The sequence below is a fragment of the Ovis canadensis genome, chromosome X (assembly GCF_042477335.2).
Source record: "Ovis canadensis isolate MfBH-ARS-UI-01 breed Bighorn chromosome X, ARS-UI_OviCan_v2, whole genome shotgun sequence".
In the NCBI taxonomy this organism is placed as follows: Eukaryota; Metazoa; Chordata; class Mammalia; order Artiodactyla; family Bovidae; genus Ovis; species Ovis canadensis.
Genome location: NC_091727.1, coordinates 70,400,233 through 70,427,291, shown reverse-complemented (window position 1 = coordinate 70,427,291; position 27,059 = coordinate 70,400,233). Strand labels below are relative to the sequence as shown.

Sequence of the window (27,059 nt, the reverse complement as noted above, 5' to 3'; positions counted from 1 at the left end):
GTAGCACGCCAGGCCTTCCTGTCCATCATTACTCCTGGAGCTTACTCAAACTCATGTCCATTGAGGTGGTGATGCCATTCAACCATCTCATCCTCTCTCGTCCCCTTCTCCTCGCACCTTCAATCTTTCCCAGCATCAGGGTTTTTTCAAATGAGTCAGCTCTTCACAACAGGTGGCCAAAGTATTGGAGTTTCAGCTTCAGCATCAGTCCTTCCAATGAACATTCAGGACTGATTTCCTTTAGGATGGACTGGTTGGATCTCCTTGCAGTCCAAGGGACTCTCAAGAGTCTTCTCCAACACCACAGTTCAAAAGCATCAATTTTTTGGTGCTCAGTTCAGTTCAGTTTAGTCGCTCAGTCGTGTCTGACTCTTTGTGACCCCATGAATCGCAACACGCCAGGCCTCCCTGTTCATCACCAACTTCTGGAGTTCACTCAGACTCATGTCCATCGAGTCCGTGATGCCATCCAGCCATCTCATCCTCGGTCGTCCCCTTCTCCTCCTGCCCCCAATTCCTCCCAGCATCAGAGTCTTTTCCAATGAGTCAACTCTTGGCATGAGGTGGCCAAAGTACTGGAGTTTCAGCTTTAGTATCATTCCTTCCAAAGAAATCCCAGGGTTGATCTCCTTCAGAATGGACTGGTTGGATCTCCTTGCAGTCCAAGGGACTCTCAAGAGTCTTCTCCAACACCACAGTTCAAAAGCATCAATTCTTCGGCACTCAGCCTTCTTCACAGTCCAACTCTCACATCCATACATGACTACTGGAAAAACCATAGCTTTGACTAGATGGACCTATGCTGGCAAAGTAATGTATCTGCATTTTAATATGCTGTCTAGGTTGATCATAGCTCTTCCTCCAAGGAGCAAATGTCTTTTAATTTCATGGCTGCAGTCACCATCTGCAATGATTTTGGAGCCCCCCCCCCCAAAATAAAGTCTGTCACTGTTTCCCCATCTATTTGCCATGAAGTGATGGGAATAGATGCCATGATTTTAGTTTTCTGATGTTGAGTTTTAAGCCAACTTTCTCACTCTCCTCTTTCACTTTCATCAAGAGGCTCTTTAGTTCTTCTTCGCTTTCTGCCATAAACTGTGGTGTCATCTGCATATCTGAAATTATTGATATTTCTCCCGGAAATCTTGATTCCAGCTTGTGTTTCATCCAGACCAGCATTTCTCATGATGTACTCTGCATACAAGCTAAATAAGCAGGGTGGCAATATACAGCCTTGATGTAGTACATTTCCTATTTGGAACCAGTCTGTTGTGCCACGTCCAGTTCTAACTGTTGCTTCTTGATTTGTATACAGATTTCTCAGGAGGTAGGTCAGGTGTTCCGGTACTCCCATCTCTTTAAGAATTTTCCACAGTTTGTTGTGACCCACACAGTCAAAGGCTTAGGCATAGCCAATAGAGCAAAAGTAGATTTTTTTTGGCAACTCTCTTGCTTTCCTGATGATGCAATGGATGTTGGCAATTTGATTTATGGTTCCTCTGCCTTTTCTAAATCCAGCTTGAACATCTGGAAGTTCACAGTTCACATACTGTTGAAGCCTGACTTGGAGAATTTTGAACATTACTTTACCAGCATGTGAGATGAGTGCAATTGTGTAGCAGTTTGAGCACTCTATGGCATTGCCTTTCTTTGAGATTAGAATGAAAACTGACCTTTTTCAGTCCTGTGGCCACTGCTGAGTTTTCCAAATTTGCTAGCATATTGAGTGTAGCACTTTCACAGCATCATCTTTTAGGATTTGAAATAGCTCAACTGGACTTCCCGGAGAAGGCAATGGCACCCCACTCCAGTACTCTTGCCTGGAAAATCCCACGGATGGAGGAGCCTGGAAGGCTGCAGTCCATGGGGTCACTAACAGTCGGACAGGACTGGGCAACTTCACTTTCACTTTTCACTTCCACGCATTGGAGAAGGAAATGGCAACCCACTCCAGTGTTCTTGCCTGGAGAATCCCAGGGATTGGGGAGCCTGGTGGGCTGCCATCTATGGGGTCGCACAGAGTCGGACACAACTGAAGTGACTCAGCAGCAGCAGCAACTGGAATTCCATCACCTCCACTAGCTTTGTTTGTAGTGATGCTTCCTAAGGCCCACTTGACTTCATATTCCAAGATGTCTGGCTCTAGGTGAGTGATCATACCATCGTGAATATCTGGGTCATGAAGATCTTTTTTGTATAGTTCTTCTGTGTATTATTGCCGTCTCTTCTTAATATCTTCTGCTTCTGTTAGGTCCATACTATTTCTGTCCTTTATTGTGCCCATCTTTGCATGAAATGTTCCCTTGGTATCTCTAATTTTCTTGAAGAGATCTTTAGTCTTTCCCATTCTATTGTTTTCCTCTATTTCTTTGCACTGATCGCTGAGGAAGGCTTTCTTATCTCTCCTTGCTATTCCCTGGAACTCTGCACTCAAATGGGTATATCTTTCCTTTTTTCCTTTGTCTTTCGCTTATCTTCTTTTCACAGCTATTTGTAAGGCCTCCTCAGACAACCATTTTGCCTTTTTCTTGGGGATGGTCTTGATCACTACCTCCTATGCAACGTCATGAACCTCTGTCCATAGTTCTTCAGGTACTCTATCAGATCTAATCCCTTGAATCTATTTGTCACTTCCGCTGTAAAATCGTAAGGGATTTTATTTAGGTCATACCTGAATGGTCTAGTGGTTTTTCTACTCTCTTCAATTTAAGTCTGAATCTGACAATAAGGAGTTCATGATCTGAGCCACAGTCACCTCCCAGTCTTGTTTTTGCTGACTGTATGGAGCTTCTCCATCTTAGCTGCAAAGAATGTAATCAATCTGATTTCAGTATTGAGTCTCTGGTGATGCCCATGTGTAGAGTCTTCTCTTGTGTTGTTCCAAGCGGGTGTTTGCTAGGACCAGTGCGTTCTCTTGGCAAAACTCTATTAGACTTTGCCCTGCTTCATTCTGTACTCCAAGGTCAAATTTGCTGGTTACTTGAAAAGAGATATGACAACTAAATACAAAGCATGATTCCAGACAAAAGAAAAAAATAACTATAAAGGATTATGGAGTCAACTAAGGAAACTGGAATATGGACAAGAGATTAGACAACAGTATTTTATCAGTATCAACTTCTTGATTTTGATCTTTGTACTATGTGTATGTAAGAGACTGTCCTTGTTCTTAGGAAAGGAGCTTGATATTTTCAGTAAAGGGTGTGTGAGATTTCTTTATACTATTCTTGCAAATTTTATATAAGTTTGAAATTATGTCAAAATTTAAAATTACTATAAAAATTAGTAGCTTGTATTCACTGGCTAGATGAAGTTCTAAAGTTGTTCTAAGTTGCGTTCTGTGTTTAGTAGAGGCATGTGTATATAATTTACATCCTCATAATAAGAATATACTAGAAGGAACATGGTTTTAGTTGAAGTCAAGTGGCTTTGATTGAGATTGTAATGGAAATTCTAACATGAGAGAAATCAGGGACAGGATTATATATTCTTGAAATCATAGTTGCAAACTGTCAGCTGGTGGCAGCAAAGATGAAAATAAGGGCAAGCACTATCAAATGTTGAACAGCACAAACATGGAGTCACACACAAATAGGTGAGAGGCCTGACAGACTTGGGCAAATTGCCTTAGCAAATATCTATGATATCTTCCTGCCCTAAAGACTAGTCTAGAATGAGTTGGGACAGGACTCTAGGTTTTCCACATGAGAGTATACTCTAAAGAGAGCAAGTCTGGAGTAGAGATCTTATACTCTCTGCCAATTCAGAGCAGAACCAAAATAACACCTTTTCTACCTCCACCCTCAGGACAATGCCAGAAGAAGCTCAGCTTACAGGCAATGTAGAAATAATTTAAGACTCTGTTTTTCAGTAGGGGTGCTATTGCCAGTTTGGATGAGACAACTCTTAGTTCTAGGAACTATCTTACCTTATGAGCCATCTCCAGGGGCTCACCACCTTTGATTAGTATGCCATTTTGAGCACCTACTCCTGTACCCACCATCACAGCAGTTGGAGTGGCCAGTCCCAATGAACAGGGGCATGCAATGCACAGAACTGTGATAGAGGCTTGGAAAGCAAAGCGTATTATTGTTTCTGTTCTGGAGATACTTCTGTTGTAGCCCTTGAGAAGAAACATGAATTTTGATTACTGATTTAGAACTGAATAAAACAAAAAGAACAAAGCTTAACTTAAATAAAACCACAATTCTGGAGTAACACATAATCCTACTTAGCTATGAACATAAGTTTTAATATGAAAACACTTTTAGTAAGAAAACACTTTTTTTTCTTTTATGAATATAAGAAATTATTGACATAACTGTAAACAAGTTACAGTTCTAAAATTCAAGATTTCAATTTTGCTGATTCCAGAGTTACACACTATGGAGTGACTATAAAAAACAAGAAAAGTAAGCTTCTCCACTCCCCATATTGAGAATAAGTGTTTTTATTAGGCACTTTCAGAAATGGCTGCAAACATGCGATCTAATTCTCAACATATTTGACCCAAAACAAAAATAATTCTGTCCTGTACACTAAGACCATAAAACTGTCTTTCACACTTTTTTTGAAGACAATGAAAAAAATCACTCAGCTTGCAAATGTTGCTTAATTACATCTCAGTAAAATTCTTTTGGACAAAGCAATGTTAATGAGTGCATCTGGTAGTAAAGCTCTTACTGACATTGAGTATGTGCTTCCATGAGTAAAAATGATTGATAGTATTATGAGAAATCCCCTAAGACCCTCTGAACTCATGAGAAAAATTCCTGAAGGAAACACATTCCAAAATACTTCTCAGCAATCCTGTTGTTTAGTGAGTATTTAACCAATGAGTGGTGGTTTCATCACTAAGTCATGTCCAACCTTTGTGACCCCATGGACAGAGGAGCCTGATAGGCTACAGTCCATGGGATTCTCCAGGCAAGAATACTGGAGTGGGTTGCCACTGCCTTCTCCAATTCAACCAATATGAATCATTTCAAGAAACTTTTTATACTAATGATCACATCATGGAATAGATGTTCTGATTCTACCCATTCTTTAATTGAAGGGACAAACACTATGAAACAATGTATATATAGGATGGCATTTTTAAAAGAAAAAATTCAACAAAGATCTTCTTAGTAATAATGGTTTTACAGTGCTGTATTCTTACTAAGTTCTCAAATACTTTTTTTTTTACATTTTAATTTTTAAATTTTTTTCATTTTTATTTCTTTATTTTATTTTGTTTTACAACATTGTATTGGTTTTGCCATACATCAACATGAATCCACCACGGGTGTACATGTGTTCCCCATTCTGAGCCCCCCTCCCACTTCAAATACTTAAACTAAGTGATCATCTAAGAGTTATAGAGAGAACTGGAAGGTATTTTCATAGACATCTAAGCTTATGCTTTCATGTATGTCTTAAATGTATACACTAATTCCAATCCTGAAATTTAGGTATTATTATCACTATGTTACAAATGACAAAACTGAAGATAAGAGAAGCTAAGTGAATTAAAGGTTATATCTCTAACATGAGGCACAGTCTAGGTTTACTATACCACTTTAAATACCATACCATAGAGACTATCATAGACTTTGAGAGAAGCAGACATTAATATTACCTTAATATTGGGATTGGGGGCAGAAGGAGAAGGGGACAACAGAGGATGAGATGGCTGGATGGCATCATCGACTCGATGGATATGAGTTTGAGTGAATTCTGGGAGTAGGTGATGGACTGGGAGGCCTGGCATGCTGCAATTCATGGGGTCACAAAGAGTCGGACACAACTAAGCAACTGAACTGAACTGAATATTACCTTATATTTATAAAGAGTTCAATAAATTACAAAGAGTTTCTAATATATCATTTAACTTTTATGACAACTGCAAGTTATGTTGGATGAGTACTATTAAAATCTCACTTGAGAAAACTGAAGCTCAAAGAGAAATTAAATTGACCTCAGATCACACTGATTGTGACAGAGCTGAGATTTCAAGGTTTTTCTCAATATATCCATAGTCCTTGGTGAAAGCAAAATCATGCTAGGATTGAGACTGTGTATAAAATGTGAAAGGTCAGTATAGGCATCGGTTGAGTTCAGTCACTCAGTTGTGTCCGACACTTTACAACCCCATGGACTGCAGCACGCCAGGCTTCCCTGTCCATCATCATCTCCCGGAGCTTGCTCAATCTCATGTCCATTGAGTCGGTGATGCCATCCAACCATCTCATCCTCTGTTGTCCCCTTCTCCTCCCGCCTTCAATCTTTTCCAGCAACTGGGTCTTTTCTAATGAGTCGGTTCTTCACATCAGGCGGCCAAAGTATTGGAGCTTCAGCTTCAGCATCAGTCTTTCCAATGAATATTCAGGACTGATTTCCTTTAGGATGGACTGGTTGGATCTCCTAGCAGTCCAAGAGACTCTCAAGAATCTTCACCAACACTACAGTTCAAAAGCACCAGTGCTTCAGCGCTCAGCTTTCTTTATGGTCCAACTCTCACATCCATACATGACTACTGGAAAAACCACAGTTTGATTAGATGGACCTTTGTCGGCAAAGTAATGTCTCTGCTTTGTAATATGCTGCCTAGGTTGGTCATAGCTTTTCTTCCAAGGTGCAAGTGTCTTAATTTCTTAGGTGCAATCACCATCTGCAGTGATTCTGGAGCCCAAGAAAAGACAGTCTGTCACTGTTTCCACTGTTTCCCCATCTATTTGCCATGAAGTGATCGGACCAGACGCCATGATCTTCACTTTTTGAATGTTGAGTTTTAAGCCAGCTTTTTCCACTCTCGTCTTTCACTTTCATTAAAAGGCTCTTTAGTTCTTCTTCGCTTTCTGCCATAAGGGTGGTGTCATCTGCCTGTCTGAGGTTACTGATAATGGTATCAATAACCTCATTATAGGCATACCTCAGAGATACTGTGGGTTCAGTTTCAGACCACCAAAATAAAGTGAGTCACATGAATTTTTGAATTCCCAAAGAAGGTAAAAGTTATGTTTATACTATACTATACACTGTGTGTGTTAGCCTCTCAGTCACGTCTGATTCTGCGACCCCATGACAGTAGCTCACCAGGCTCTTCTGTCCATGGGATTCTCCAGGCAAGAATACTGTAGTGGGTTGCCATTCCCTTCTCCAGGGGATCTTCCTTACCCAGGGATCAAACCCAGGTCTCCTGCATTTCAGGCAAATTCTTTACCAACTGAGCCATCCGGGAAGCCCATACTGTACACTATACTGTAGTCTATTAAGTATGAAATATCATTATCTCTAAAGAAATGTTTGGTGTTGGTTTAGTCACTAAGTTGTATCCGACTCTTGCGACCCCATAGACTGAAGCCCACCAGGCTCCTGTGTCTATAGGATTTTCCAGGCAAGAATACTGGAGCGGGTTGCCATTTCCTTCTCCAAGGGCTCTTCCTGACCCAGGGATTGAACCCGGGTCTCCTGCACTGCAGGCAGTTTCTTTACCAACTGAACTACCAGGGAAGCCCCGAAAAGGCCAAGGAAATATGTTATACCTTATTTAAAAAGTAATGCTGTTGTAAAAATGCCATCAATAGACTTGACACAGGGTTGACACAAACCTTCAGTTTGTAAAAAACACAATATCTGCAAAGCGCAATAAAGCAAAATGCACTAAAACAAGGTACGCCTGTACTTGCTTTGGGAAAATAACAAGTTATAATGAAAAAAATCTTTCCAAAAGGAAATCTTTTGGAAATGCAAAGAAATGCAAATGTTATTCTTATCAGCTTTTCACTCCAGTCTGTTAAAGATACCAGTAATTATTAAAGTTATTTTCAAATTAATTACTTATGCAAAAGATTCACAAACTGTTTTATATATGATAAAGAGATGTTTATAAGTCACTCACGGGAAAGTAGGTTTCCACGATTTCAAAATTCAGAAATCCAATTATAATCCAAACCAAAAGGGTAGCAATGGAAATAATAACAATAAAAGGAACAAAGTAGCCACTGAGTTTGTCTGCAAACTGCTGGATAGGAGCCTACAATTAAAAAAATAATAATAATGATATGTATGTGAAAGTCTCTTGTTTTGATAATGAATACAGAGTATATGTACTATTGAGCAGAAATATTTTAATAAACTCCATATTAATACAACTGGAATTAAACAAAGGAACCTATCAAACCAGACCAAGATTTATACTGAGTGGGCTTTAATGAAAATACTTTCTGTTTCTAGAGAATTAAGTTACCTTTGATGTTTGTGCTTCCTCTACAAGTCTGACAATTTGAGAAAGGGTTGTGTCTGCTCCAACATGGGTTGCACGGATAAGGAGTGACCCATTCTGGTTAATGGAACCAGCAATCACTGTGCTTCCAGATTTCTTTGCCACAGGCATTGCCTCTCCTATGGAAGGAAAAAAGATAGATTTAGGGAGCATAAGTAAATACTATCTTGAAATACACCATTATTTGTTAATTATCAAAAAATCATCTAGAAAGGAGATTCTTCCTTCATGCAACAGAATCTGGACAAACACCTAGGTGCAAATTGCCTGACTTTTTCCTTATGCCAGTTCTGGGCCAAACCCCAGGGATATATATATGTTAAACTGGAAAAATCTAATGTGCTAACTCTTTTGGTAGGTACTTTTGGAACTCCACACTAGTCTTAGATCATTGGTTCTCAACCTGTTCCCAAGGAGCATTTATAAATGTAAGAGAGTTCTTATCTGTAGTAACTATGGATGGGGCACAGGGTATTGCTACCCCAACTTAGTGGGTCAGGATCAGGGATACTAAATGTACCATAATGTACAGGATAGTCAGAGAGAACTAAGAACTGTCCCATCCAATAAGTGATAGCACCCCTACTGAGAAATGAAGAATCCTACATTATTTTCACACACAGTTCATAAGCTGAGCCTCTTCTGGTACTATGATAAGGATTGAGGTAGGAAAGGTGTTAGTTTGGTTCTACTTTAGATTGGCCTTAGTTATCTAAGATCTCTAAAACTACTCCAGGTCTATTCTTTTTAGAGCTGACCCTGATGTTGAAAACATGGAGTCCTATCCCAGCTAAGACTAGATGGGTCTTTAGGGCAGGAACTCAGGAAAATTTGTCAAAGTGTATTGGGCTCTACAGCAGGATATGACAACTTCTTCTGGTTATACACCCTAGTAATTAACAATCCTCAGTGAAAAAGAGCCTTCAGTAGCATAAGTAAAATCACAAAGTAAATCTGCAGAAATTGATTTAAAACGGTCTTAAAAAGAACTCATATCCTCTATGCTTATTATTTATTCAGTCCACAGTTTCTATAAAGAGCTTTTCACCTTTCACGCAATTTTTAATTAATACTTTGGATTCACTTCACCTTCATGTCATGATACTCTGAAAGATCATACCTGTGATGAGGGACTCATCTACCATAGAATGTCCTTCAATAACACGCCCATCCACTGGAAATTTGCCTCCTGGAACCACTTTAATAATGTCTCCACGCTGTACAAGTTCCACATCCACTTGTTCTTCACTACATATGAGTTAAAATAAAAGTTACTATGAAAATCTGCTTCTCCCTGTGATCTTTCCATGCAAGTTTTATAGTTCACATCACGCTTATAGCTCCATTAACTGCTACCAATGGAAGTTAGAGCCAACACTTGAGTTAGGAACTACAATGTCAGTCATTCCTTTTCATTGTTGGGGAATAGCTTAGTACCTGGCACAAAGTAGCACTCTAAATATTTGTTGAATAGTCACTGAACAAATACATGAAAGCTTTAGAAATAAAGTAATAGGTTTTATTTAACAAAACCACTTATTTACACAGTTTTATATGGACAGAAATGAGAAATATGAAAGAATGAAATATAATCAAGTCTTTAGCTCTAACTTTCAGTTTACAGGTAATATAGGAGTTACAGAACAAGTGAAATGATTCCAGAAGGAAACAGAGACAAATGGACTGTGGCATATTTTCAGGGACAACTGACAGATGTTTCTTTACCAAGTTAAATGTATGGAGAGAGGGAGGAGCAGCAAGAAATGAGGGAGGGAGAACTGGAGAGAGGAGTTGTTCCAGATTAAAACAAACATGTCAGGAGAAAGACAAACTGTATGATGTGTGTGCGTGTGTGTATGTGTTCAGTTGTGTTTGATTATTTGTGACCCCATGGCGTGTAGTTTGCCAGGCTCCTCTGTGCATGGGATTCTCTAGATAAGAATACTGGAGTAGGTAGCCATTTTCTTCTCCAGGAGATCCTCCTGACTTAAGGATCAAACTCACATCTTCTGTACTGGCTGTGCTGTGCTTATTCACTCAGTTGTGCCCAACTCCCTGTGATCTTTACCAGTGCACCACAAGTTCTTATGCTGTATGATATCACTTATTATATATGTAGAATCTAAAAAATACAACAAACTAGTGAATATAATAAAAAAGAATCAGATTCACAGATACAGAGCACAAACTAGGGGTTATCAGTGGGGAGAGGGAAGGGTGAAGAGGAACACTGGTAAGGGATTAAGAGGTACCAACCATTAGGTACAAAAAAACCTACAAGTATATATTGTTCAATATGGAGAATATAGCCAGTATTTTATAATAACTACAAATGGGGTATATAACCTTTTAAATTGTGAATCACTATACTAAATCATTGTAACACACAATATCATACATCAACTATAACTCAATTAAAAATTTAAAAAATACATGTTAGTCAAATGCAATAATACATGGACTTTGAATTCCATTTCAAACAAAGAAACTCAAAACATTTTGGAGACAACAAGAGAAATGTTAATAAGGACTGTGTATTAGACCATATTAAAGAATTATTGTTCATTTTCTTAGATGCAATATGGTATTATAATTATATAAGAATATGTCTTTTTTTAAAGATACAATAGGAATATTGGCAGTGAAACCATATGACTGGGATTTACTTTAAAATTCTACTACAACAAAAGAAAGATCATACAGATGAAGTAAAGTGTGGCAAAATGTGAATAATTGTTAAATCTTGGAGAAAGATTATATGGGTTTATTATACCCTTCTCTCTGATGTATGCTCAGTCACCAAGTCACGTTCAACTCTGCGACCCCATGGACTGTAGCCCACCAGGCTCCTCTATCCATGGAATTTTCCAGGCAAGAATAGTGGAGTGGGTTGCCATTTCCTACTCCAGCAGACCTTCCCAACCCAGGGATAGAACCCATGTCTCCTTCATTGCAGGTGGATTCTTTACCACTGAGCCACCAGTGAAGCCCCACCCTTCTCTCTACTTCTGTGTATATTCAGTATCTTTCCTAAAAGGTAAAGAAGAAGAGGAATAATGAAGATAAATACCTCAAGAGGATATTATCAGAGTCAAGAGTTACAATAGTTGCTTCTGTAGCTTGTAGTGAAATTAGTTTGGCAAGAGCCTCTGATGTTTTGCCCTATAAATTAAAACACACATGTAAACAATGCCAAGGAAGAAAAAGTCTTATGTAAAATAAAGACATAATCTTTAAAATTTACCTAAGATACCACTTTAGGAATGTTAATTAGTTCATATCAGATGTCTGACTTTGAAAATAAAAAGTACACAAGATATAAAATATATTATTAGGTATAATTCATAAAAAATAATGTATAATAAGAAAAGCATCAGAACCCAATAGGTACAAAGGCAAAGGACATAAATAAGCAATTCATTTAAGAAGAAATATAATACCTGATGTGTAGAATAATGTTTATTACTGATACTAATAGAAGAAATGAAAACTAGAACAACTCTATGATACCATTTAATACCTAGTAACTTGGCAAAAATTTAGATAGGAATCGGTGCTGATGAAGTTGTAGTAAAACTACTTACATACTCTTGATGGCAAAAATTGTTAAGATTAATAGCATGAGTGACAGAATATTTATGTCCTTTAATCATCTTTTGTAATTTATCCTAAGATATTAATTCAACAGAAATAACTATTAAACATGAATATGTTTAATGCAGGATTATCTAAAATTAAACACTGGAAACAATCTAACTTAGAACAAAAGCAGAATGGTTTAGTAAATTATAGCACAATGACTTGAGAGAGTATTATTTAGAAATACTGAATAATTATCTAGACTGCAAAAATAGGGGAAAAACTTTAAAATGTTAAGGGTACAAAGTGGTGTATATATACCGTATATATACCACTCTGTAAAATATAAATGAATATGGAATAGGATTGGAAAGTTATTTCCATTATAGCATGGGACTGTGGGTGAATTTTTTTCCATTGTTATTTTAAATCTTGTGGTCACATCAATTTTTCCATTAATAATGTGATGTAAGTAAAATGTGCTTGTGTTGTGCTATTGTTTAGTTTGCTCAGCCATGTCCAACTCTTTCAACCCTTTGGACTATAGTCCATCAGGCTCTTCTGTCCATGGGATTTCCCAGGCAAGAATACTGGAGAAGGTTGCTGTGCCTTACTGCAGGGGATCTTCCTGACCCAGGGATCAAACTATTGGCAGGCAGATTCTTTACCACTGACCCACCAGGAAGCCCTCCAAAGGAATACTTAACCTAAAATAGTGCTAAAATAAGAATATTTCTTTTAGTACATGGTTAACAACATAAATCAATGTATATTTCCAATAATTGGTCTAGAAAATATTATAGTCATTTATCTACCCAAGATTTTTAACAAATGTCACCCTTTTTTACTTTACCTTTGCTACATGTTCCAGCCACCGGCCTAGTGCAATAAACACAAATAGCATAGGAGGTGTGTCAAAGAAAGTAACAGGGTTCACTTTGGCTCTCTCATACATTGCAACCAGAAGAATAACCAAAGAGTAAGCAAATGCAATGGTTGTTGCCAGCACAATCAATACATCCATATTTGCAGTTTTATGCTTCAGTGCTTTGTAGGCCTGAATATAGAAGTGCCAGCCTCCAAAAAACTGTAATACAGAAACAGTGATCAGTGCTTTTTTAAAAAAAGCTGACATTCACATTTATACCTCAATAACTTAAGATAAAGTATCAATGTTAACTTCCTTCCGCTTTTATCTAATCCATAAACAACTAAGGAGAATTTTTTTTTAGCCACACAACGTGGCTTAGTACCCCCATCAGGGACAGAACCCAGGCCATGGAGAAATTCCCCTACGGCTTTTTTAAAGCTGAAACAAAAGTGTTTGTAGTTTAGCAGATACATGTGTGTAGGGATTCAAAGTGCTGTAAAGCCCTTGGCAGTCATCCTCAATGATTTAATGAATAGTCCATAATATAAAGAAAGTCAAATGATTCTTGGATTTTTCTTTTGAAGCTAGCAAAAACAAGAACTAGGGAAAGAATTACATTCTTTGACAATGATTTTTTAAATATAAAACTCGCCTTCTTTTCAAAATTCAACCTGAATGGTACATCACAAGCTACTGGATCTGTCCACTGTTTTCATTAGAATGCATAACTGAAAAGCTTATTTTTCATTAGTTAAGAGAAACATACTAGGATGTTTTAAAAATCATTATTGTTTTTTATGAGGATCAGAAAAAGGAATAAATCTATTAGAAGTGTTCCACAGGAAATATTTATCTGAAAAGAAGAGTTGAAAACATACAAAGAATAATGAACTTAAGTGCCATGGAGAAATAATAAAAATAATATCACTGTTATGATTATTTAATAGAATAAATAAATAATAAATATGCTAAAATAAAATATATCATATAAAATAATTTTAATGAAAATATAAAGAAATAAAATAATGTATTTTATTATTATAATAACTGTAAATATGAAGTTGTACAGAGTGGCAGATATGAATGCCAAATTCATATCTAAATACGAATTGAACTCTTATTATTTGCTCTGTCATTAAATAATATCCTTTAGGGATTAAAATGAAATTCATTATATACTTTAATCCTCAGTTTAAAATTATTTTTGTAAAGCATCCAGCATAAAATGATCATACTTCTGACCAGTATTTGTCATACAATTGAAAATAGCCTCACCTACTAGTTTTGACTAGTTTTCATTATTAACAAATATACTTGCTAACATTTCACTTGCCTGTACAGGAACACACAATAAAAAAGATAGCAAATTCATAATGGACAATCCTGGCAAGATCTGGCGCTCCAGGAACATAGAAGAATGAATACTGATCATTTCTTCTTGGCTCATGTTCTGATTATGGTGAAGACTTGCAAGATGGTGGTCCACAACCATCATATATATCATCAGTCCCATTACAGGTATGCAGAAAAACAGGCTCACAAGAAAGGCCCGTCGCCATCTAATATAGAAAAGAAAGATCATTTGAGTAAACATCTAATGGTTAAAGATTCTGTGTACCATAGCAAAATATAACTTGTGACCAATTCCCACCCAGTGTAAGGATGCTATTGAAAAAATAACTGACATGCTAACAGTATGTTAAATTTGTAACATAAATCAAAATCTGATTTTTATTGACACTCCAAAAGCACTTACTGTCTTATTTCTCGTTTATGGTCTAGGTGGCTTGCTGATCGGTCCTTCTTGACCAAAGAAGCTTCAAAACCCAAGCTCTAAGGAAATTCATGAGAAAACAATTATTTCTCTGAATGTATAAATATTATGTACAGAAATTTTAAGCTGTGGTATTGTCATTAAGAATAATTCAAGTACAAATCATTATGGGAAATATAAAGATGAAGATGTGCTTCCTTCTCTTGCATGCTCAGCTGTGTCTGACTGTTTTGACGCCTCAGACTATGGCCACCAGGCTCCTCTGTCCATGGAATTCTCCAGGCCAGAGTACTGGAGTAAGTTGCCATTTCCTTCTCCATTTCTTAATCATCTTTGTTTCTAGTCTTTCATCAAAGAAATAAATGTTTCCTCAATTCTAGTTAATATCTATCCTACTATTTCCAAATTATTGATTTAATTCAAGTGTAGTTGTCCTCAGTAGAGGTTCTTCTATCAAGAAGTAAACTAAAGCCTCTAATAAGTAATTTTGGAAAAAAAAAGCAGAAATCTATGGCTTGGTCAAGTTGACAAACTGTATGATGATCTAATAACAACAGAACTCAGCAGTAAAATCATAAATCTTACACTTGGACAAGCATCTACTAGTACTGATGTATACTGTAGAAAGTGAAAGTGAAGTTGCTCAGTCGTGACTCAGACTTCACGGACTGTAGCCTACCAGGCTTCTCTGTTCGTGGACTTTTCCAGGCAAGAATACTGGAGTGGGTTGCCATTTAATGAGTTTATTTTTACTTTTAGTTTTGACATCTATCTATCCATCCATACATCCCCGAGAGCACAGAAAACTGAATGATAGGCCATAAAAGTTAGCACCATGCTAAACATATTATTCAAGGCTTTGCATATATAGTCTTTACTCTTGTTCTAGCAGGAATAAATAACAAGAATGAAATTTTTCCTCAATAAAATAAAGTATTGAAAGAAAATTATATCTACATAAGTTTCATATGAACATAGACAGTAAAATACACTATATTTTCAGCTGCTAGGGAAAATGCTGCCTTCTTATATTTTTTGACAGTGTAGCACAGAGAAAAGAGCAAGCATGAACACTGGAGTCAGGAAGATTAGGCTCAAATCCCTGGCATGACACTTACTAGCTTATGTGACTTTGGGGAAGTAACTTAACATCTCATAACCTGAGTTTCCTCACCTACAAAATGAAGACGACAGTACTGTTGTGAGAATTAAATCAAGAGCTGAAGCTTTGCAATTTGCGTAACTGGCACATAGAAAATACTCGAAAATGCTAGTTTCACAAATGTGTTAATGGTACTACTGTCTACATTAACAGCATCTTATCTAAATAATTAATATGCTTTTTAGGTCATTAGAACAACAATGCTACACCACATTGAAACAATACATGCTATACTTCACATGTACTACCATTTACAAGTTACTGAAGAATACAGGATGAATTCGTCACAATGAAAAACGTTTGGTCTTTTATATTTCTTACTTTAACTAAGGTATTAGTTAAAGCTTTGACCTAACAAACAATATAGCATCTAGCAGGATGTTTCACTTTTGTAATGATTAATATGAATTTTACTCAAAAGAAATTATCCTTTACTTATATTTTCTAAACATTTTAAATGACCTGAGGTTCTACTTCAAGTCCCATCCTGATTAATACTATCAATGTGCCTTTAGCTAATTCCTCCTGACAAAGTCCAAAAAATAAAAAATAAAATGGTAACACATGCTTATTAAATTTTGAGACAATTATTACCTATAAGCAAAGGAATCAGATTTTTTTCATCATTTCTTTCTGATATAAACCAGAAATGATCTGAGGGAGTGCTGACTGGATAGGTAAGAACATGGAAATGTAAAGTGTTGAACTTACTTCAATTGTATGAATAATATCTCTTGGACCAATAATTTCTGGATCATATTTAATATGTGCTTTGTTGGTTGCCAGGGCCACAGAGCAGTAGAAGATCCCTCTGTGTTTTGTGAGGGTAGACTCTATTTTATGGACACAGGAGGCACATGTCATTCCTCTCACCTGTTAAAGACAAAGGCTTTGTTATTCAGAAATGCACTTATTTCTCTCCATTAAACGTGTTATTACTTTAAACTGAAAGAAATCCTATAACACGGTATTAACAAAAAAAAATCTTATCTGCACTATTAATATGCTTTAGATACGACCATTAGAACACTGTTTTTATATCACATTGAACAAAGATATGGTCCCAGCTACAAAAGTTAAGGGCTCCCCAGGTGGCGCTAGTGGTAAAAGAACCTGGCTGCCAATGCAGAAGACAAAAAGATGCAGGTTTCATCCCTGGGCTGAGAAGATCCCCTGAAAAAGGAAATGGCACCTCACTCCAGTATTCTTGCCTGGAGAATCCCATGGACAGAGGAACCGGGTGGGCTACAGTCCATACGGTCACAGAGAGTCAGACATAGCTGAAATGACTTAGCTAGCAACAGGTTAAACAGAAGAGGATCTCATTAAAAGTCTCCCTCTTCCTGTTACACTCACTGATAGAGGATTTGACAATTATCACTGTTTCTTGTATTCAGTGCCTCTAAATTTTTCTCACCCTGCTCAGTTCAGCTCAATTCAGTGACTCATTCATAACCAACTCTTTGAGACCCCATGGACTGCAGCACGCCAGGCTTCCCTGTCCATCACCATTTCTGGGAGCTTATTCAAACTCATGTCCATCAAGTTGGTGATGCCATCCAACCATCTCATCCTCTATCATCCCCTTCTCCTCCGGCCTTCAATCTTTCCCAGCATCAGGGTATCTTCAAATGAGTCAGTTCTTCCCATCAAGTAGCCAAAGAATTGGAGTTTCAGCTTCAGCATCACTCCTTTCAATGAATATTCAGAACTGATTTCCTCTGGATGGACTGGTTGGATCTCCCTGCAATCCAAGGGACTCTCAAGAGTCTTTACCAATACCACAGTTCAAAAGTATCACTTCTTTGGTGCTCAGCTTTCTCTATAGTCCAACTCTCACATCCACACATGACTATTGGAAAAACCATAGCTTTGACTAGACAGACCTTTGTTGGCAAATGTCTCTACTTTTTAATATGCTGTCTAGGTTGGTCATAGCTTTTCTTCCGAGGAGCAAGTGTCTTTTAATTTTATGGGTGCAGTCACTATCTGCAGTGATTTTGGAGCCCCCCAAAATAATGTCTCTCACTATTTTCATTGTTTCCCCATCTATTTGTCCTGAAGTGATGGGATCAGATGTCATGACCTTAGTTTTCTGAATGTTGAGTTTTAAATCAACTTTTTCACTCCACTCTTTCACTTTCATCAAGAAGCTCTTTAGTTCTTCTTCGCTTTCTGCCATAAGGGTGGTATGATCTGCATATCTGAGGTTACTGATATTTCCCCCAGCAATCTTGATTCCAGCTTATGCTTCATCCAGCCCAGCATTTCTCATGATGTACTCTGCATAGAAGTTAAATAAGCAGGGTGACAATATACAGCCTTGACGTACTCCTTTTCTTATTTGGAACCAGTCTGTTGTTCCATGTCCAGTTCTAACTGTTGCTTCCTGACCCGCATACAGATTTCTCAAGAGGCAGGTCAGGTGGTCTGGTACTCCCATTTCTTTAAGAATTTTCCACAGTTTGTTGTGATCCACAAAGTCAAAGGCTCTAGTGTAGTCAATGAAGCAGATGTTTTTCTGTAATTCTCTTGGTTTTTCAATGATCCAACTAATGTTGGCAATTTGATCTCTGGTTCCTCTGTGTGTTCTAAATCCAGCTTGAACATCTGGAAGTTCAGGGTTCACATACTATCTCACATACTGAGAATTTTGAGCATTACTTTGCTAACATGTGAGATGAGTACAATTGTGCGGCAGCTTGAGCATTCTTTGGCATTGCCTTTCTCTGGGATTGGAATGAAAACTGACCTTTTCCAGTCCTGTGGCCACTGCTGAGTTTTCCAAATTTGCTGGCACGTTGAGTGCAGCACTTGCACAGCGTCGTATTTCAGGATTTGAAATAGTTCAACTGGAATTCCATCACCTCTACTAGCTTTGTTCATAGTGATGCTTTCTAAGGCCTACTTGACGTCACATTCCAGGATGTCTGGCTCTAGGTGAGTGATCACACCATCGTGAATATCTGGGTCGTGAAGATCTTTTTTGTATAGTTCTTCTATGTATTCTCACCACCTCTTCTTAATATCTTCTGCTTCTGTTAGGTCTATACCATTTCTATCCTTTATTGTGCCCTACTTTGCATGAAATGTTCCCTTGGTATCTCTGATTTTCTTGAAGAGATCTCTAGTCTTTCCAGTTCTATTGGTTTCCTCTATTTCTTTGCATTCATTACTGAGGAAGGCTTTCTTCTCTCTTCCTTCTCTTCTTTGGAACTCTGCATTCAAATGGATATATCTTTTCTTTTCTCCTTTGCCTTTCACTTCTCTTCTTTTCACAGCTATTTGTAAGGCCTCCTCAGACAGCCATTTTTCCTTTTTGCATTTCTTTTTCCTGGAGATGGTCTTGATCCCTGTCTCCTCTACAATGTTACAAACCTCCGTCCATAGTTCTTCAGGCACTCTATCTATCAGATCTAATTCCTTGAATCTGTTTGTCACTTCCACTGTAAGGGATTTGATTTAGGTCATACCTGAATGGTCTAGTGGTTTTCCCTACTTTCTTCAATTTAAATCTGAATTTGGCAATAAGGAGATCATGATTTGAGCCACAGTCTGCTCCCAGTCTTGTTTTTGGTGACTGAATAGAGCTTCTCCATCTTCGGCTGCAAAGAATATAATCAATCTGATTTTGGTATTGACCATCTGGTGATGCCCATGTGCAGAGTCTTCTCTTGTGTTGTTGGAAGATGGTGCTTGCTATGACCAGTGTGTTTTCTTGGCAAAATTCTATTAGCCTTTGCCCTGCTGCATTTTGTACTCAAAAGCCAAATTTGCCTGCTACTCCAAGGTATCTCTTGACTTCCTACTTTTGCATTCCAGTCCCCTATAATGAAAAGGAGACATCTGTTTTTGGTGTTAGTTCTACAAAGTCTTGTAGCTCATCACAGAACTGTTCAACTTCAGCTTCTTCAGCATTAGTGGTTGGGGCATAGACTTGGATTACTGTGATATTGAATGGTTTGCCTTAGAAATGAACAGAGTTCATTCTATCGTTTTTGAGATTGCATCCAAGTACTGCATTTCCCTGGTGGCACAGAGGGTAAAGTATCTGCCTGCGATGCAGGAGACTCGGATTTAATCCCTGGGTCAGGAAGATCCCCTGGAGAAGGAAATGGCAACCCACTCCAGTATTCTTGCCTGCAGAATCCCAGGGACAGAGGAGCCTGGCAGGTTACAGTACATGGGGTCACAAAAAGTTGGACACGACTGAGCGACTTCACTTTCTTTTCTTTCACTGCATTTCAGACTCTTTTGTTGACTATGAGGGCTACTCCATTTCTTCTAAGGGATTCTTACCCACAATAGTAGATATAATGGCCATCTGAGTTATATTAACCCATCTCAGTCCATTTTAGCTCGCTGATTCCCAAAATGTTGATGTTCACTCTTGCCATCTCCTGTTTGACCACTTCCAATTTACCTCGATTCATGGACCTTACATTTCAGGTTCTTATGCAGTATTGTTCTTTACAATTTGGAATTTACTTCCATCACCAGTCACAATCACAACAGGGTGTTATTTTTTGCTTTGGCTCTGTCTCTTCATTCTTTCTGGAGTTATTTCTCCACTGTTCTCCAGAAGAATACTGGGCACCCACTGGCCTGGGAAATTCATCTTTCTATTTCCTATCATTTTGCCTTTTCATACTGTTAATGGGGTTCTCAAGGCAACAATGCTGAAGTGGTTTGCCATTTCCTTCTCCAGTGGACCACCCTGCTAAAGCATATGTATGTATGTAGGTATGTATATACATATATATGTATGTATGTTCATATATATCTTTTACTATTACTTCTAGTGAAGGTTAGTAAAGGACAAACGTGTTCTACCTTTCTCCAAAAATGTATTTTGTCCTATGTCTTGAGTAAAGTTATAAATTCTACAGTGGAAGGGCAGGACTTCTGGAATGACTGTGCAAGGAGTTCAGCAAATCCTTGCCCCAAACGGCAATGATTAAACTGCAAAGTTTAATCACTGGACAAAAGTTTCAAAACCCAACCACTGAAATATTATGAGAAGTAACCAAAAGGATTATATAACAACTTACAAAGTATTTATTCAAGAATATCCACTAAAAGAACATTATCAATAGCAGAGGAAGGATTTCTGAAAATTCTCCCCTCCCTAAAAGAAATGAGAAAATCTGTAAAAGTTGTCAGTACCAACTATTTCAGAAAAGTTAGAAAGTTGGTGGGAATGAAAATGGCTGCAGCCACTATGGAAAACAGGATGGATCTTCCTCAAAAACTAAAAACACAACTACCATATGATCCAGCAATTCCACTTTTGGGTGCAAATCCAAAGAAAGCAAAAACACTAGTTCACAAAGATACAAGTATCTCAATGTTCATACCAGCATTATTTACAATAGCCAAGATATCGAAGCAACCTAAGTTCCATCAACAGACAAATGGATGAAGAAGATGTTGTATGTATGTATACGTATATATATATATACACACACACACAGGGGAATACTACTCAACCACAAAAAGAATGAAAATTTGCCATTTGCAACAGCATGAATGGAGTTGGAGGATATCATGTTTAGCAAAATAAGTCATACAGAGAAAGATGAGTACTCTATCTTATCATGTATATGTGGAATCTAAAAAATAAAACAAATGAATATAATGAACAGGAACAGGATCATAGAGAACAAATTAGTGGTTATCAACGGGGAGAAAGTAGGGAAGAGGGACAATATAGGGGTAGGGATTAAAAGGAACAAACTACTATGTACAAAATAAGCTATAAGGATATATTGTACACCACAGGATATAGAACCAATATTTTACAATAACGTTAAACAGAATATAATCTGTAAGAATTCTGAATCACTATTCTGTATACCTGAAACTAATATAATATTGTAACTCAACTACACCTCAATTTTAAAAAACTGATTAAAAAAGAAGTGGAAATTAAAAGCTTACAGCAATGCAGGAAGCATTTATTCAAGACAATCAGATAAATTCCAGTAAAATAGTAAGCTATGTGGCATTACAATTTGCTGTATTCCCATCCCCTCTCTCCAGCTCGGTGGTAGCTATGAAGACCAACAGGCCACAATCCTGGTGAAAAACAGCATCAGTTGAGCCACCAGAGAGGGAAAAAAAGGATTGGCATGTCTTCAAAGTCTCATTCCCATAGAACTGCCATTATTTGACCTGTCTGATGGTTCTCTGAAATATTCCACTTGCAAAGCTGTCTATCCTCGACAATCTCAGTGCATACAAAAAGCCTTTTCCCCAGGAGAATTTGTCAAAACAATAAGGGGAAATTATTTAACCTTATGGTTGCCTGAGCCAATGGATAACAGCTGGGGAAAACAACAGACTAACAAAAGACCCTAAAAGGGAAAAAGCTGGGAAGGAAGATGTCCATAAGAGTTCCAGCACATTCCTAGGAATCTAGAAGACCATGCACATGCATATGGCTATGCACATGTTCAGGGCTGTGTGTATCTTCAGAAAAGAACTGAAAGAGCCCTAAGTTCTCACCTCAGGCTGAGCTTTAGGCTCTGTAGAAGCAGGAATTGAAGTTTAAGGCAAAACTGACAACTGCTTGGCTGAGTGTTCAAGGCATGCCTCAACATTTACAAAGAGCTCTTTAGCAAAGACTTGGACCCTTTCCTTTCTTTTTTAAACAAATTTTTTATTTTTTAATTGAAGGTAATTGCTTTACAGAATTTTGTTGATTTCTGTCAAACCTCAACATGAATCAGCCATAGGTATACATATATAACTATATGTCTAATCCCTCTTGAACCTCCATCCCATCTCCCTCCCCATCCCACCCCTCTAGGTTGATAAAGAGACCCGGTTTGAGTCCCCTGAGACATACAGCAAATTCCCATTGGCTATCTATTTTACATACTGTACAGTCAACAAAAACAAGACCAGGAGCTGACTGTGGCTCAGATCATGAACTCTGTATTACCAAATTCAGACTTATATTGAAGAAAGCAGGGAAAACTGCTAGACCTTTCAGGTATGACCTCAATCAAATCCCTTACGATTATACAATGGAAGTGAGAAATAGATTTAAGGGACTAGATCTGATAGATAGAGTGCCTGATGAACTATGGAATGAGGTTTGTGACACTGTACAGGAGACAGGGATGAAGACCATCCCCATGGAAAAGAAATGCAAAAAAGCAAAATGGCTGTCTGGGGAGGCCTTACAAATAGCTGTGAAAAGAAGAGAGGCAAAAGCAAAGGAGAAAAGGAAAGATATAAGCATCTGAATGCAGAGTTCCAAAGAATAGCAAGGAGAGATAAGAAAGCCTTCTTCAGCGATCAATGCAAAGAAATAGAGGAAAAGAACAGAATGGGAAAGACTAGAGATCTCTTCAAGAAAATGAGAGATACCAAGGGAACATTTCATGCAAAGATGGGCTCAATAAAGGACAGAAATGGTATGGACCTAACAGAAACAGAAGATATTAAGAAGAGCTGGCAAGAATACATGGAAGAACTGTACAAAAAAGATCTTCATGACCCAGATAATCACGATGGTGTGATCACTCATCTAGAGCCAGACATCCTAGAATGTGAAGTCAAGTGGGCCTTAGAAAGCATCACTGTGAACAAAGCTAGTGGAGGTGATGGAATTCCAGTTGAGCTGTTTCAAATCCTGAAAGATGATGCTGTGAAAGTGCTGCACTCAATATGTCAGAAAATTTGGAAAACTCAGCAGTGGCCACAGGACTGGAAAAGGTCAGATTTCATTCCAATCCCAAAGAAAGGCAATGCCAAAGAATGCTCAAACTACTGCACAATTGCACTCATCTCACATGCTAGTAAAGTAATGCTCAAAATTCTCCAAGCCGGGCTTCGGCAATACATGAACCGTGAACTTCCTGATGTTCAAGCTGGTTTTAGAAAAGACAGAGGAACCAGAGATCAAATTGCCAACATTAGTTGGATCATTGAAAAAGCAAGAGAGTTCCAGAGAAACATCTATTTCTGCTTTATTGACTATGCCAAAGCCTTTGACTGTGTGAATCACAATAAACTGTGGAAAATTCTGAAAGAAATGGGAATAACAGACCACCTAACCTGCCTCTTGAGAAATCTGTATGCATGTCAGGAAGCAACAGTTAGAACTGGACATGGAATAACAGACTGGTTCCAAATAGGAAAATGAGTACATCAAGGCTGGATATTGTCACCCTGCTTATTTAACTTCTATGCAGAGTACATCATGAGAAATGCTGGACTGGAAGAACCACAAGCTGGAATCAAGATTGCCGGGAGAAATATCAATAACCTCAGATATGCAGATGACACCACCCTTATGGCAGAAAGTGAAGAGGAGCTAAAAAGCCTCTTGATGAAAGTGGAGAGTGAACAAGTTGGCTTAAAGTTCAACATTCAGAAAACGAAGATCATGGCATCCGGTCCCATCACTTCATGGGAAATAGAGGGGGAAACAGTGGAAACAGTGTCAGACTTTATTTTTGGGCTCCAAAATCACTGCAGATAGTGATTGCAGCCAAGAAATTAAAAGACACTTACTCCTTGGAAGAAAAGTTATGACGAACCTAGATAGCACATCCAAAAGCAGAGACATTACTTTGCCGCCTAAGGTCCATCTAGTCAAGGCTATGGTTTTTCCAGTGGTCATGTATGGATGTGAGAGTTGGACTGTGAAGAAGGCTGAGCGCCGAAGAATTGATGCATTTGAACTGTGGTGTTGGAGAAGACTCGTGAGGGTCCCTTGCACTGCAAGGAGATCCAACCAGTCCATTCTGAAGGAGATCAACCCTGGGATTTCTTTGGAAGGAATGATGCTAAAGCTGAAACTCCAGTACTTTGGCCACCTCATGCGAAGAGCTGACTCATTGGAAAAGACTCTGATACTGGGAGGGATTGGGGGCAGGAGGAGAAGGGGACGACTGAGGATGAGACAGCTGGATGGCATCACTGACTCGATGGACTTGAGTCTGAATCAACTCCGGGAGATGGTAATGAACAGGCAGGCCTGGCGTGTTGTGATTCATGGGGTCGCAAAGAGTCGGACACAACTGAGTGACTGAACTGAACTGAACTGAATGTAAGTTTCCATGTTACTCTCTCCATATGTCTCACCCTCTCTCCTCCCCTCTCCCCATGTCCGTAAGTCTGTTCTGTGTGTCTGTTTCTCCATTGCTGCCCTGAAATAAATTCTTTGGTACCATCTTTCTAGATTCCATATGTATGCATTCAGTTCAGCTCAGTTCAGTTCAGTCACCCAGTTGTGTCTGACTCTTTGCGACCCCATGAATCGCAGTACGCCAGGCCTCCCTGTCCATCACCAACACCCAGAGTTCACTCAGACTCACATCCATCGAGTCAGTGATGCCATCCAGCCATCTCATTCTCGGTCGTCCCCTTCTCCTCCTGCCCCCAATCCCTCCCAGCATCAGAGTCTTTTCCAATGAGTCAACTCTTCGCATGAGGTGGCCAAAGTACTGGAGCTTTAGCTTTAGCATCATTCCTTCCAAAGAAATCCCAGGGTTGATCTCCTTCAGAATGGACTGGTTGGATCTCCTTGAAGTCCAAGGGACTCTCAAGAGTCTTCTCCAAAAAAAAGAAAAAGAGTCTTCTCCAACACCAGTTCAAAAGCATCAATTCTTCGGTGCTCAGCCTTCTTCACAGTCCAACTCTCACATCCATACATGACCACTGGAAAAATCATAGCCTTGACTAGACGGACCTTAGTCGGCAAAGTAATGTCTCTACTTTTGAATATGCTATCTAGGTTGGTCATAACTTTTCTTCAAAGGAGTAAGCGTCTTTTAATTTCATGGCTGTAGTCACCATCTGCAGTGATTTTGGAGCCCAAAAAATAAAGTCTGACACTGTTTCCACTGTTTCCCCATCTATTTCCCATGGAGTGATGGGACCAGATGCCATGATCTTCGTTTTCTGAATGTTGAGCTTTAAGCCAACTTCTTCACTCTCCTCTTTCACTTTCATCAAGAGGCTTTTTAGTTCCTCTTCACTTTCCGCCATAAGGGTGGTGTCATCTCCATATCTGTGGTTATTGATATTTCTCCCGGCAATCTTGATTCTAGCTTGTGTTTCTTCCAGTTCAGTGATGCATTAGTACATGCTATTTATCTTTCTGACTTATTTCACTCTGTATAATAGGCTCTAGGTTCATTCACCTCATTAGAACTGACTCAAATACATTACTTTTTATGGCTGAATAATATTCCATTGTGTATATGTGCCATAAGTTCTTTATCCATTCATCTGTCAATGGACATCTAGGTTGCTTCCATGTTCTAGTTATTGTAAACAGTGCTGCAACAAACACTGGGGTACAAGTGGTTTTCCAATTTTGGTTTCCTCGGGGTATATGCCTAGGAATGGGATTGCTGCATCATACGGTGGTTTTATTCCTAAGGGCTGGGATACTTATTGGTTCCATATATTTAAGGAAATCACTGTGGAATTGTTAGCTGACTACTGAGCTAACCAAACAGAGACTTCAGTGGACACACAGAACAAAGAACACTGACTTTATATAATCAGCTCAGAAATCACTAAAAAAAAACAATCACAATGACAAATAACAACAAACAACAAGCCATAAGGCTAACAGCCAATCTTTCAACAGAAACTCTGCAGGCCAGAAAGGAGTGGCAGGATATACTTTAAGTGATGAAAGGAAAAAAACCTACAATCAAGATTACTCTACCCAGCAAGAATCTCACTCAGATTCGAAGGAGAAATCAAAAGCTCTATAGACAAGCAAAAGCTAAGAGAATTCAGCAGCACCAATCCAGCTCTTCAACAAATGCTAAAGGCCTTTCTCTAGACAGGAAACACAGAAAAGGCCTATAAAATCAAATCCAAAACAATAAAATAAATATTAACAGGATCATATTTATCAATAATCACCTTGACATAAATGGGTTAAATGCTCCAACCAAAAGACAAAGACTTGCCAAATGTATACAAAAACAACATCCCTATATATACTGTTTACCAGAGACTCACCTCAAACCTAGGGACACATACAGACTGAAAGTGAGGGGCTGAAAAAAGCTATTTCACGCAGACAGAGATCAAAAGAAAGTGGGAGTAGCAATAGTTATATCAGATACAATAGGCTTTAAAATAAAGACCATCATAATAGACAAAGAAGTTAAGTGAACAAGACAAAGTCACTCAGTCGTGTCTGACTCTTTGCAACTCCATGGACCATACAGTTCACGGAATTCTCTAGGCCAGAATACTGGAGTGGGTAGCCTTTCCCTTCTCCAGGGGATCTTCCCAACCGAGGGATCAAACCCAGGTCTCTTGCATTCCAGGTATATTCTTTACCAGTTGAGCCCACAAGGAAAGCCCAAGAATACTGGAGCAGGTAGCCAGTCCCTTCTCCAGTGGATCTTCCTGACCCAAGAAT

The 27,059-nt window shown here is 38.4% G+C and overlaps 1 protein-coding gene across 1 annotated transcript in view; it reads right to left on the bottom strand.

Annotated features, from left to right (window-relative positions):
• The window catches only part of ATP7A (ATPase copper transporting alpha), a 151,271-nt gene that overhangs the window by 16,013 nt on the left and 108,199 nt on the right, over window positions 1-27,059 (bottom strand). Inside the window, exons 7-15 of the mRNA XM_070291873.1 lie at window positions 16,364-16,525; window positions 14,473-14,549; window positions 14,050-14,275; window positions 12,699-12,932; window positions 11,337-11,428; window positions 9,387-9,514; window positions 8,231-8,385; window positions 7,883-8,017; window positions 3,929-4,123 (exon numbers count right to left, since the gene is read on the bottom strand). Coding sequence (XP_070147974.1) covers window positions 3,929-4,123; window positions 7,883-8,017; window positions 8,231-8,385; window positions 9,387-9,514; window positions 11,337-11,428; window positions 12,699-12,932; window positions 14,050-14,275; window positions 14,473-14,549; window positions 16,364-16,525 — 1,404 coding nt within the window. The remainder of the gene's footprint in view (window positions 1-3,928; window positions 4,124-7,882; window positions 8,018-8,230; window positions 8,386-9,386; window positions 9,515-11,336; window positions 11,429-12,698; window positions 12,933-14,049; window positions 14,276-14,472; window positions 14,550-16,363; window positions 16,526-27,059) is intronic.